We start from the raw sequence: 12,492 nt of genomic DNA, 5'->3' as shown, positions 1-12,492 counted from the left end.
GGCTGCGTTGTCCTGTCATTCTCCCTATGATGGTTCACAGGGATAAAGTGGTGCTTCGTGCGGATCCGTCCTTCCTTCCAAAGGTGGTTTCCAGTTTCCACTTAAATGAGGACATTGTGCTACCCTCCTTGTGTCCTAAGGCTAAACATCTTAAGGGAATTTGCACTACATACTTTGGATGTGGTTTGGGCAATCAGGGTGTACTTGGCCACTACAGTCTTTTTGAAAGTCAGAATCGCTCTTTGTACTCATGGATGGACCAAAGAAAGGGCTGCCTGCGTCTGCTGTGACTATTTCCAGATGGATCAGACAGACGGTTGTGCAGGCTTATTCAATTAAGGGTCAGGTTTCTCCTTGTTCTGTTAAGGCGCATTCTACTCGGGCGCTTAGTGCTTCCTGGGCCTTTCGCCATCAGGCATCTGTGGTTCAGGTTTGCAAAGCGGCTACCTGGTCATCTGTTCATACCTTCACAAAGTTTTAAAAGGTGGATGTGCCGGCATCTGCAGATGCCTCCTTTTTGGCCGCAAAGATTTAAAGGCTGCCGTTTTTAAGGGTGTTTAATGTTTTTTCAGGTGGGTCTCATCTTGTTATTGTGATGTCCTATGTTGCCTGGTTGGCTATGGTTCAGCCTTGGAACTATTTTCTGCTGTTCCTTTCCCACCTCATGTTTTATGGCACTGCTTTGGGACGTCCCTACTGTTAAGAACAGACTGCGTCCGTCAATGAACTTCAGAAAAATGATTTTACGGTAAGACAAAAATCCAATTTTTTTTTTTGTATTAGACCAAAGTGATTTTGTGTACGTACTGTATGTATATATGTTTTTTTTTTTTTTGCAGGTAAAAAAAGTGCATTTATTTTTTTTGGAGCCTCTAAAGCATTGCACCTGCAGATCGCTGGTGCCATGCAGCTCTTCTTCAGATCTGCCAGTGTGTCTGCTTCCCCGTACATCCTGTATGGGCAAGCAGATGAAATCTGACAGGAAGCATGAATGAACCACAAATGCTGCTGGACCTTGTTGTTGTTTTCAATGCACATAGCCCTGTCAATCAGTGATGCTGCCGGGCATGGGAGGAGCCCAGCTTGGCTTCATTTAAAAACAATTGTGACAGCTGCCGTTTGTAACATGTTAAATGTTAGACCCTGAATATGGGTGTAACATCTTATGAAAGGGGAACTTCTCTTTTTAAAGCCTGTTTTTTGCTACGTGGTACCGATTTGCAAATATATTTTCTCTTTCTGTCCCTGATGGAAAATTTACTCTGCTGCTATTCAGGTGAGCAATTTTTGGTTTCCTATGATTTCCTTTCCCAGTGACCCTGGCTACCAGGACAATGGACAAGGTGAATACCCCCAATAAACATATAACTTAAACCTAAAATGTAAAAACTGACAGGGCTTCTAACCCCTTCACTAATCCAAAATTTAAAAAATGTATTTTGGTTTGAAATGCACTTTAAGGAATACAGAGAACAATGTATTGTGTGTGCATTTGGTTGCAGTTTTTTTATAAGTTATTGCAGTCGGAACTAAAGCATCATGTATCCACCTCCGTGCTTGACTTTAGGAATGGTGTTGTTAGGGTCGTATGCAGCATTTTTCTTCCTCCAACCACAGCAAGTCGAGTTAATGCCAAAGAGCTCAATTTTGGTCTCCTCTGACCACAGCACATTCTCTCAATCCTTCTCTGAATCGTTTCGATGTTCATTGGCATGACTGTACAAGTGCATTCTTGAGGAGGGGGACTTGCAATGTTTGGAGGAAGAAAAATGCTGACTATGACCCTACAAACACCATCCCTACAGTCAAGCATGAAGGTGGAAACATGATGCTTTGGGGCTCTTTCACTGCTAAAGGTACAGGCCGACTTTGCCATATTGAGGGCCAATGGATGGAGACATGTATTGTACAATCTTGGATGAGAACTTTCTTCCCTCAGCCTGAAAACTGAAGATGGGGCATTGGATGGGTCTTCCAGCATGACGGTGACCCAAAACTTACCGCAAAGACAGCAAAGGAGTGGCTCAAGAAGAAGCACATTAAGGCCATGAAGTGACCTAGCCAGTCTCCAGACCTTAATCCTATAGAAACTTTACGGTGTGAGCTGAAATTCGAGTTGCCAAACAGCCAAGTAACCTTAAGGATTTAGAGAAAATCTGTAAAGAGTGGACCAAAATCCCTCCTGAGATGTGTGCCGAAAAGAAATGTCTTGCCTCTGTGCTTGCTAACAAGGGTTTCTCCACTAAGTACGAAGTCATGTTTTGCTTGGGGATCAAATGCTTATTTTACTCGATGAACTGCAACTCAATTTATAACATTTGTATGTGTTTTTTTCTGGATTTTTGGTTGATATTCTGTCTTTATCATTTTAAAATACACCTATGATAAAACTTATAGACCTTTAATTTCTTTGTAAGTGGGCAAACCTAGAAAAGCTGCAGGGGATCAAAAAATTATTTTCCCTACTGTAATTGAAGTTTGAATTTATAGAGTATCTAGGAAGGTGCTTTTTGTCACTGTGCAGTTTTCTCCATATATTGCTGTTGGAGAATCTGCAGGAGAGCTTCTCAGATGAGCATAAGTTATGAACTGACCACAGTGAGATGGGGAAATTTTTACCCTCCAGGCTCATGGACAGCAGTAAAGTGTGGGTATAGAACTCTGCTTTTCTCCACCCAAAACTGATATGCTTTATTTAATTCTTCTCTATTTTGTCTGCTACTGTTCATCATTTCTTGCAAACACATTAATACGGCAGTAATTTGATTTATTTTATTTTTATTTTTTACAGGTTTGGTTTGCATGAAGTCCAGCAGCTCTGTGGTCGAGTTGGTGATGCTTTTGTGCTCACAGGTATTTAAACATGTTTATTTTTATTTATTTTTTGTAGGATCTGTTTACTTTCGGAAACACCCTGTGATTGTGTAATTATCTGATTTTCTTTTTATTGCATTACTGACTGCTGATCTACCTTTTTTTGATCCTACAATATCGGTCCTTTCTCCTACAAATCTAATTTGTGTTGAATTATAGGGTCACTCAATGTCCACTGACCATAGGGATGTACACCTCATCTCCAGTAACCCTTTTTTGACCAGAGGTCATTGATGCCTACATAGCTACTACTGAAGCGTTTACCAAACTTTTCTCAGATTCACACCTAAATAATTGTCCCCTGGATCCTGTTCCCTCGCAACTACTACAGTCATCCTCTTCTTCTGTCCTATGCTTTCTTACTCACATCTTCAATATCTCCCTCTACTGGCACCTTCCCCTTTCCTCTAAAGCATGCAAGGATTACTCCCATTCTTCTTACTCTTATTCTTAGACCTCTCTGCAACCTTTAATACTGTTGACCACTTGTTTCTTCTCAATTAACTTCACTGTCTTGGCCTCCAAGATTCTCCTCTATTCTGGTTATCCCCTTACCAATCACTGTGCTATTAAGGTGTTAGTTAAAACTGTCTTCTCCTCGCCTCCTTCTTTCTGTTCTTGGACCCCTTCTCTTTTCTATCTACACTTCATTCCTTGGTCTCTTCTCACGGTTTCCAATACCACCTCTACGCCGATGGCACCCAAATCAATCTCTCTACTCCTCACCTCACCCCTTTCAGTTTCCTCTCTCATTACTAACTTACTGACGTTTTAACATGAATGTCGCACCACTTCCTTAAACTACATCTCTCTAAAACTGAGCTGATAATATTCCTCCCTGCCCGTGTACCCTTCCATGACTTTTCCATCAAGAGCAATAATGCCACCATCTGTTCCTCCCCTCATGCCAGGGTACGAGGTGTAATCCTTTACTCTGACCTGTCCGTTCAGCCCCAAATCCAATCGCTGTCAAAAACTTGTAGACTTCCTCTGTAACATCTGTCTAAAATTCGCCCCTTTTTAACTAATGAAACCACCAAGCTACTCATTTATTCACTGTATAATAGTATACACCAATCAGCATTAACTTTATGACCACTAATAGGTTAAGTGAATAACACTGATAATCTGATTACAATGGCATTTGAAAGTCAGTGGGTTATATTAAGCAGCATGTTGGCTATGAAGTTGATGTGTTAAAAGGCAAAAAAATGGGCAGCACAGTCTGTGTTTGGGTCCGTGTAGCCATAGACTGGGACCAGTCAGGGTGCCCAGCACCTTTGATGGTCAAGTGAGTATCAGAATTGGCCTGCAGAGCATGGGAAGAAGGTGGCCTGGTCTGATAATCCATTTTTTTTTTTTTTTCTTTTAAACATGTGGATGGCATGGCAGGGTGCACATTCGATGCTTACTTGGGAAAGAAATGGCACCAGAAGGCAGTATGGGAGGAAGGCAAAGCTGATTGAGGCAGTGTAATGCTTTGGGCAATGATCTGCTAGGAACCTTGGTCCTGCCATTCATGTGCATGTTACTTGACATGTACCACTTACAGTGCCTTGCGAAGGTTTTCGGCCCCCTTGAACTTTGCGACCTTTTGCCACATTTCAGCCTTCAAACATAAAGATAAAAAACTGTAATTTTTTGTGAAGAATCAACAACTGGGACACAATCATGAAGTGGAACGAAATTTATTGGATATTTCAAACTTTGATAACAAAAAACTGAAAAAATTGGGCGTGCAAAATTATTCAGCCCCTTTACTTTCAGTGCAGCAAACTCTCTCCAGAAGTTCAGTGAGGATCTCTGAATGATCCAATGTTGACCTAAATGACTAATGATGATAAATAGAATCCACCTGTGTGTAATCAAGTCTCCGTATAAATGCACCTGCACTGTGATAGTCTCAGAGGTCCGTTTAAAGCGCAGAGAGCATCATGAAGAACAAGGAACACACCAGGCAGGTCCGAGATACTGTTGTGGAGAAGTTTAAAGCCGGATTTGGATACAAAAAGATTTCCCAAGCTTTAAACATCCCAAGGAGCACTGTGCAAGCGATAATATTGAAATGGAAGGAGTATCAGACCACTGCAAATCTACAAAGACCTGGCCGTCCCTCTAAACTTTCAGCTCATACAAGGAGAAGACTGATCAGTGATGCAGCCAAGAGGCCCATGATCACTCTGGATGAACTGCAGAGATCTACAGCTGAGGTGGGAGAGACTGTCCATAGGACAACAATCAGTCGTATACTGCACAAATCTGGCCTTTATGGAAGAGTGGCAAGAAGAAAGCCATTTCTTAAAGATATCCATAAAAGTGTCGTTTAAAGTTTGCCACAAGCCACCTGGGAGACACACCAAACATGTGGAAGAAGGTGCTCGGGTCAGATGAAACCAAAATCGAACTTTTTGGCAACAATGCAAAATGTCATGTTTGGCGTAAAAGCAACACAGCTCATCACCCTAAACACACCATCCCCACTGTCAAACATGGTGGTGGCAGCATCATGGTTTGGGCCTGCTTTTCTTCAGCAGGGACAGGGAAGATGGTTAAAATTGATGGGAAGATGGATGGAGCCAAATGCAGGACCATTCTGGAAGAAAACCTGATGGAGTCTTCAAAAGACCTGAGACTGGGACGAGATTTGTCTTCCAACAAGACAATGATCCAAAACCTAAAGCAAAATCTACAATGGAATGGTTCACAAATAAACCTATCCAGGTGTTAGAATGGCCAAGTCAAAGTCCAGACCTGAATCCAATCGAGAATCTGTGCAAAGAACTGAAAACTGCTGTTCACAAACGCTCGCCATCCAACCTCACTGAGCTCGAGCGGTTTTGCAAGGAGGAATGGGCAAAAATTTCAGTCTCTCGATGTGCAAAACTGATAGAGACATACCCCAAGCGACTTACAGCTGTAATCGCAGCAAAAGGTGGCGCTACAAAGTATTAACTTAAGGGGGCTGAATAATTTTGCACGTCCAATTTTTCAGTTTTTTATTTGTTAAAGTTTGAAATATCCAATAAATTTCGTTTCACTTCATGATTGTGTCCCACTTGTTGTTGATTCTTCACAAAAATTACAGTTTTATATCTTTGAAGCCTGAAATGTGGCAAAAGGTCGAAAAGTTCAAGGGGGCCGAATACTTTCACAAAGCACTGTAACTAAACATTATTGCTGACCAAGTACACCCCCTAATGGAAGCGATATTCCCTGATGATGGCAGTGGTCTCTTTCAGCAGAATAATGCTCTGCCATGCTGCAAAAAATGCTCAAGAATGTTTTGAAGAATGCAGCAAAGAGTTTGAGGAGCTGACTTGGCCTTCAAGTTTTGCCGTTCTCGATCCAATCGAGCATCTGTGGGATGTGCTGGAAAATCCAATCTGATCCATTAAGACCCCACTTAACTTACAGGACTTCAGAATCCACTGCTGACAGCTTGATGCCAGATATCCCAACATACCTTCAAAGGTCTAGTGGAGTCCATGCCGCAACCGGTCAGGGCTGTTTTGATGGCAAAAGGGGGGGTGTGACTACTCAATATTAGGAGGGTGGTCAAAAAGTTATAACGGATTAGTGCTTTTGTGTATGTATGTATGTATGTGTGCGTGTTTTTGATTCATTGCCTAACTAATTTGTATAATTACGGACATATGACTTTGGATTTTTACACTGTTTTAGTATACTGTAAACCTGCTCTGTTTTTACAATTTTTTTTTTTTTTTTTTTTTAATTGTAATTGCAAACTAAAGCCGTATTTGCTCAATGAAGCCTCAACTCTGCTTGTGATCACTATGTAGTAGCTGACATAGATCACATTACTGATTCTTGATCATCAGTAGGAACCAAAACGGAGCTGTCAGTGACAACTGTGATTGCGAGGAAGGCATTTATTAACCTCTTCCCTGCCCATGCTATAGCCGAAAGATGGCTACAGCACGTGCTCACGTTGCCGGGAAAGCAACGTTTAGTTTTCTTTTTAATTCAGTGAAGTGTGTTTTTCCCCCCAACAAAAATGCATTCGAAAGACCGCTTTGCAAATACCACGTGACAAAAAATATTGCGGTGAGTCTTTGCTAAAAATATATATATATATATATAATGTTTGGGGATTCTAAGTAATTTTGTAGCAAAAAAATACTGGTTTTAACTTGTAACCAACGTGTCAAAAATAGGCTTGGTCCTTAAGTGGGTAATATACAGACTGTGGATGGGAAGGGGTTAAAAAAGTTTGGCCGAGTAAAGTTGTCTGACTGCAGACTATGCCTGGGCTAAAAACTTTACAAAATTAGGTATTCACTTGAGCAGATTATAAAAAATGTAAGCTGAGTTTTCTTTTGGAGACCCGGTCACTATCAGCAATGCCCCGCAGCAGCAACAGTCTCAGGGCTTTTGAATGTCTACATTAGGGGGCTTTAATTCATAAAATTAAATGTGCATATCCCCCCACATAAAAATGCTGCTCTGTAAAGGTGTCTCTGTTGGCCCTTGATCGAGTAAGCACTCAAAGGCTGGAACTGTGTTACTGGCAGGACTACCAGGTGAAAAACTAGGCAAAAAAGCCTAAAAAAAAATGATTGGTAAACTGCAATATGTAAAACTTTTGGATTTGGGCTTAATACCGATCTAACACTCTGTATATGCCCTTCTCTTAGCCTATTGGGCGCTTATGTTTTTGTTGTTTTTAAACACCACTGGGTTTAAAAAAAAAAAAAAAAAAAAAATCTTAATTTCTCTTATACTTTTTTTCAAATTAGTAATTTTTCTTTGCTAATGGGCACTGAAAGGCTGCACTGATCATCAGTGTAAATGTCCCCTATAACTGAAAAGCCTGTTTTTTGGCTTTCCTGTCCTCAGACACTGACCACGCTGAGGAAAGGACATGCTGATAACCTGTAGTTTACATGTGATAAGCTGTGATTGGACACAGCTGATCACATAGTTAAGGGCCTACGTCATCGGGTCTTTACCCCAATTGTTGATGCACTGTGTCTGAAAGACACAGCTCACCACTGATTGCTACGCCCCTGAAGCAATGCGCGAACAGTGCTATGTAAAGGAAATCCTACGACGTCCAGTTAGAATGGTAAAGCCCTCACCCGGCCGTCAATCTGCTGTAGGCCAGGCGGGAATGTGTTAAACATATTAGCCAGGATTAAAATGTATGATGGACACCCTATCCTGATTTGTGGAAAACAGTGAAGGCTTTTCTACCACTGGCTACTTTGGGTTATACATTTTAGGCAGATTCTTGTAGCTTGATCTGATTAGCAGAGTCAGTGGGGTGGGCTGATGATGTCATGATATTAGACTTGACCATTAAGAGGAAGCTTTGTTTTCTATCAACCAGTGCCGCTCAGCCTGACACAATTTTGTTCCAGGTGTTGGACAGGAAGGTCTTGTTTCCCACCCGAAACATGTTGCTGTATACTGTATGTAGCTGAGGTCAGTGCTGTATTTTGGCCTAGACCGACAAGGCCCAGGCCTAGGGCGGCACTTTGCTGGGGGGGCAAAAAAGCCACCCCGCATGAAAAAAAAATCCCCAGATCCATCCTCTGAGTCCCGGCTCCCGTGTCTGCTTCCCAAGACCGCCTCCTACACACACAGTTCCCGGCGGCTTGTGTTACTCATCGGCATTCAGCAGTGAGTAAGGTAAGGGGCATACTTTGCCAGGGAGGGACTGGCACCCCCATATAGCAGACGGTGACTGGCCAGACCGGCTTCACTTCATTCAATGGGTGAGGGCGGAGCCTAATGCTTACCCTCCTCCGCATGGCATCTTTATATACTAACTGCTCCCTGCAGTTGGGTCTGTCTATGTCGAGGAGAGAGAGGACATGGGAACCCCCAGGCCAGGACAGCAGGTAGAAATCACGATTTTAGGTTACCGTCCGTTACTATTACTCCAATAATCACATTTAAACTTTGCATTAAATACATTTTCAATGGATATGGACTGTTTAATGCTTTTGCATTGATTTCAGCATGCATGGATCACTTTGCAGTACGTGAACTTTCACTGAATGTGAACCGTTTAATGAATTTGCATTGGCTTCAGCATGTGCAAAGTGCTCAATGCATGCTGAAATCAATGCAAACTCATTAAACAGTTCACATTCAGCGAAAGTTCATGTACTGCAAAGTGCTCCATGCTTTAACCACTTCTGGACTGGAAGGTGTTCCCCCTTAATGACCAGGTCATTTTTTGCGATTCTGCACTGCATTACTTTAACGGACAATTGCGCGTGCAACACTGTACCCTAATAAAACTGTTTTCCACAAATAGAGCTTTCTTTTGGTGGTATTTGGATCACATGTGCGATTTTTTTCTTTGTTGCACTATAAACAAAAAAGAGCGACAATTCAGGGGAAAAAAAAAACACTTTTTCACATTTTGCTATGGAACATTCCTCCCAAAAAAAGTAAAAATCTAAATTTTTCATCCTTTTAGGCCAATTTGTATTCCGATCTATATATATTATTGGGGGAAAAATCCCAAGAAGTGTATTTTGATTGGCTTGCGCAAAAGTTTTCACGTCTACAAACTAAGGGAAATATTTTTTATTTTTATTTATTTTGTTTTATTTAGTTTTTTTTTTAGTAGTAATGGCGGTGATCTGCGTTTTTTTTGCAGGATTGCGACATTGCAGCGGAAAGATCGGACCCCTAACTGACTTTTTTGACACTTTTGGGGGGACCAGTGACATTACTACTGTTATCAGTGCTTAAAATATGCACTTTTACTGTAATAATGACACTGGCAGGGAAGGGGATAACTCAGGGGTGAGCAAAAGGTTAAGTGTGAGCCTAAGGGAGTGTTTTCTAACTGTATGGGGAGGGACTTGTGAAATGACCACAGAGACCTGTGATCCCAAATAGGAGGAAAAGATGGAGCCAAAAGAGGAAGGGGGTGCGCAAGTTTAGTAAGGCCTAGGGCAGCACAAAACCTAAATACACCACTGGCTGAGGCTACATACAATTTATATAATGCCCCAAGTCGACACGCATGTTAGTGAAGGAAATTGTTCAAACAAACTAAAGTAAATTTAAACCTGAACCTTTGCTTTAAAACTTTATCTGAACCCAAGAACAAAAATGTATTACTGTATATTAAAGATTACCAGTCCTTAAATATGGTGGCTACATTCGCGTTTTTCTGTTTTTTTTTTTTTTTTATAAGAAATTGTTTCCCCCTTCTTCTTTTTTTTTTTTTTTTTTTTACTGGTGATCACTATAACACACTTCCTATACTAAAGTGTAGTTGTGCATTCAGTTTACTGTAGTTATAGAGCACAGGTGTCAAACACAAGGCCCGCGGGCCGAATCCGGCCCTCCAGGCCATTTGATGTGGCCCTCGCACCTCTCCTGCAGCTGCAGGAGAGTTCCAGCCCTCCTTTGGTCCTCCTCTAGACCCTGCACTTTCTGCTTCCCAGCAATACCCCAGCTTCTTCCCAGCAGCAGCACAAGGTAAGGGAGGGTGGGGAACTCTTAACTTCTGATGGTGGGGGGGCTCTTGACATCTGATGTAAGAGGGGGTGGGGTGCCCTGGACATCTAATCTTACAGATTCAACCGGCCCTTTTGAGGGCAATAATAATGCTGATGCGGCCCGAGAAAAAATTTAGTTTGACACCCCTGTTATAGAGAAACCTTGTAGTCACGCTATGACAGGATTAGGCTCCTTTCACACGGGCGTTCAATTTTTTATGCCCGATCAGTTCCTTTTTTTTTTTTTTTTGAAACGGACACGGATGACACTTGTGTCATCCGGTCCGTATGTCCGTTTTTCATCCCATCCGTTTGCGGATGAAAAACAGACATAATGTATGTCTATGTAAATACGGATGTCAGCGGATGACACCACTGACATCCGTTTTTGCGTCCGTTCTGTTTTTTGAACGGAAGAAAAAATAGGGTTCTCTTCCGTTCAAAAAAACGGAACTGACAAAAAACGGATGTCAGCGGATGATCATCCGCTGACATCCGTATTTACGTAGAGATACATTATGTCCGTTTTTCATCCGCAAACGGATGGGATGAAAAACTGACATACGGAACACCCGTGTGAAAGGACCCTTACAGTAAACCTCCCCCTTTCTCCATAACCTAAAAAGGCATGACTCTATAGTCAGCGATAACTGGGCTGAATGTAACTGATAAAGAATTGTAGTACAGCAGAAATCAAAGGGAGTTATCAGCTCTCAGTATTTCTGGCAGAATTGACCAGTATTTGTTTTTTTTTTTTTTTTTTTCAGTTTTTGAACAGATACAACAAACTGCAACAGATAAAAAAATATATATAGTTTTGATTGATTTAGCAGATCTAAAACAAACAAATAAGTTAGGATTATTTTACCGGTTTTCAACCTTTACCAAGCTGGCTTCAGGTCATAATCAGGTTGAATTTGTCTTCAAAAGTGGAATTACACTTCAAATCTCATTCAAAGCACTGGTCAGGAAACTATGGGGCTAAACAAGAGAAATTCTAATATTCTATGGCCAGCTTCAGAAAGTGAGGATATTAATGAATATGATCCATTGAATTTTGCTCCAGGAGGTTGCTTCAAATTTAAAACATTAAATTGTAGGCTAGGCTCTTGTATTGATTAATGACCTATGTGACTGACTTGGGGTACACATTATTCAGGATTTAGCATTTTAGTTTACTAGTGATGAGTAGAGTACTTCTAGTATTATACTTTGTGTGTTTAGCAATGTTTTGCAATGGTGGCAAATTATTTAATTTGTAACTGATATGTGACACATCAGTGGTTGCAGTTTTTACCATATACTAAGTAATTTTACTGTACAGGCAGTCTCCAGGTTACAAACAGATAGGTTCTGTGGGTTTGTTCTTAGTTATAATTTGTGTGTAAGTTGGGGCAGGTACATTTTATAAGTGTAACTCCGGCCAAAAAAAAAACCTATTTTTACGTTTTTTGGTTAGTGTAGGGAAGTGCTAACACCCCTGTAATGTTTGTTTTTGCTTTCTGTGCCCCTGTTCAGTAGATTTCACCTCTGTTTCTGTCCCTGTGGCTTTTGGTTTTTGAAAACTCTGGGTTGTTGTGGAAACAAGAATTTGGTGAGCTTCAGTGGAGACACCTTTTTCCCATGGTAACTCTTAGAGGAGGGAATTTCCCTTCCTAAAGGTAGCTTTCCTCTCACCTCCTGTTGTCTCCCTCCATGTGTAAATATAAGTTATACAAGTCGGATGTTTATCTCAGGGACTGCCTTGAGAAGGACCTGGTTTGCCTTAAATTAGTTTTTCTATCTAAGGGCTTTAAAGTGTATTGAACATTCAAAAAGACGACTTATTGGAACATGTTCTGAGTAGGTATGTAAGTTGCTAATATTTAGTTTTGCTGAAAATAATAGTATCCATGCTGTCATATTGAGCCATTGGCTTCAGTTCTAACAAGTGTCTCAGGAACTTTTGAAACAAGAGATTGTCAACTAGCATTTTCAGTAGAAAAACTTTCCTTCCTTCTCCAGCCCAGTTTTTAATTGGAGTGTTGAAAAATCTTCAGTTTTGGGTGCCACAATCTTCCATTGCATTTGAAATCAAACTGGTGACTGACAAAACTAACCATAGATTTTCCAAACTGAATATTTTGATCTA

At 41.1% G+C, this 12,492-nt stretch overlaps 1 protein-coding gene across 2 annotated transcripts in view; it reads left to right on the top strand.

Annotated features, from left to right (window-relative positions):
- Positions 1-12,492, top strand: part of LRBA (LPS responsive beige-like anchor protein) — a 1,198,938-nt gene that overhangs the window by 395,263 nt on the left and 791,183 nt on the right. For both annotated transcript variants that reach the window (XM_082258080.1, XM_082258079.1), the window contains exon 33: positions 2,792-2,853. In XM_082258080.1, the coding sequence (XP_082114206.1) occupies positions 2,792-2,853 (62 nt within the window). The remainder of the gene's footprint in view (positions 1-2,791; positions 2,854-12,492) is intronic.

Source organism: Pelophylax lessonae (genome assembly GCF_965119305.1).
Source record: "Pelophylax lessonae genome assembly, chromosome: 1".
Classification (NCBI taxonomy): Eukaryota; Metazoa; Chordata; class Amphibia; order Anura; family Ranidae; genus Pelophylax; species Pelophylax lessonae.
Note: the sequence above shows the minus strand (reverse complement) of the source record. Positions and strands in the feature narration are given on the sequence as shown.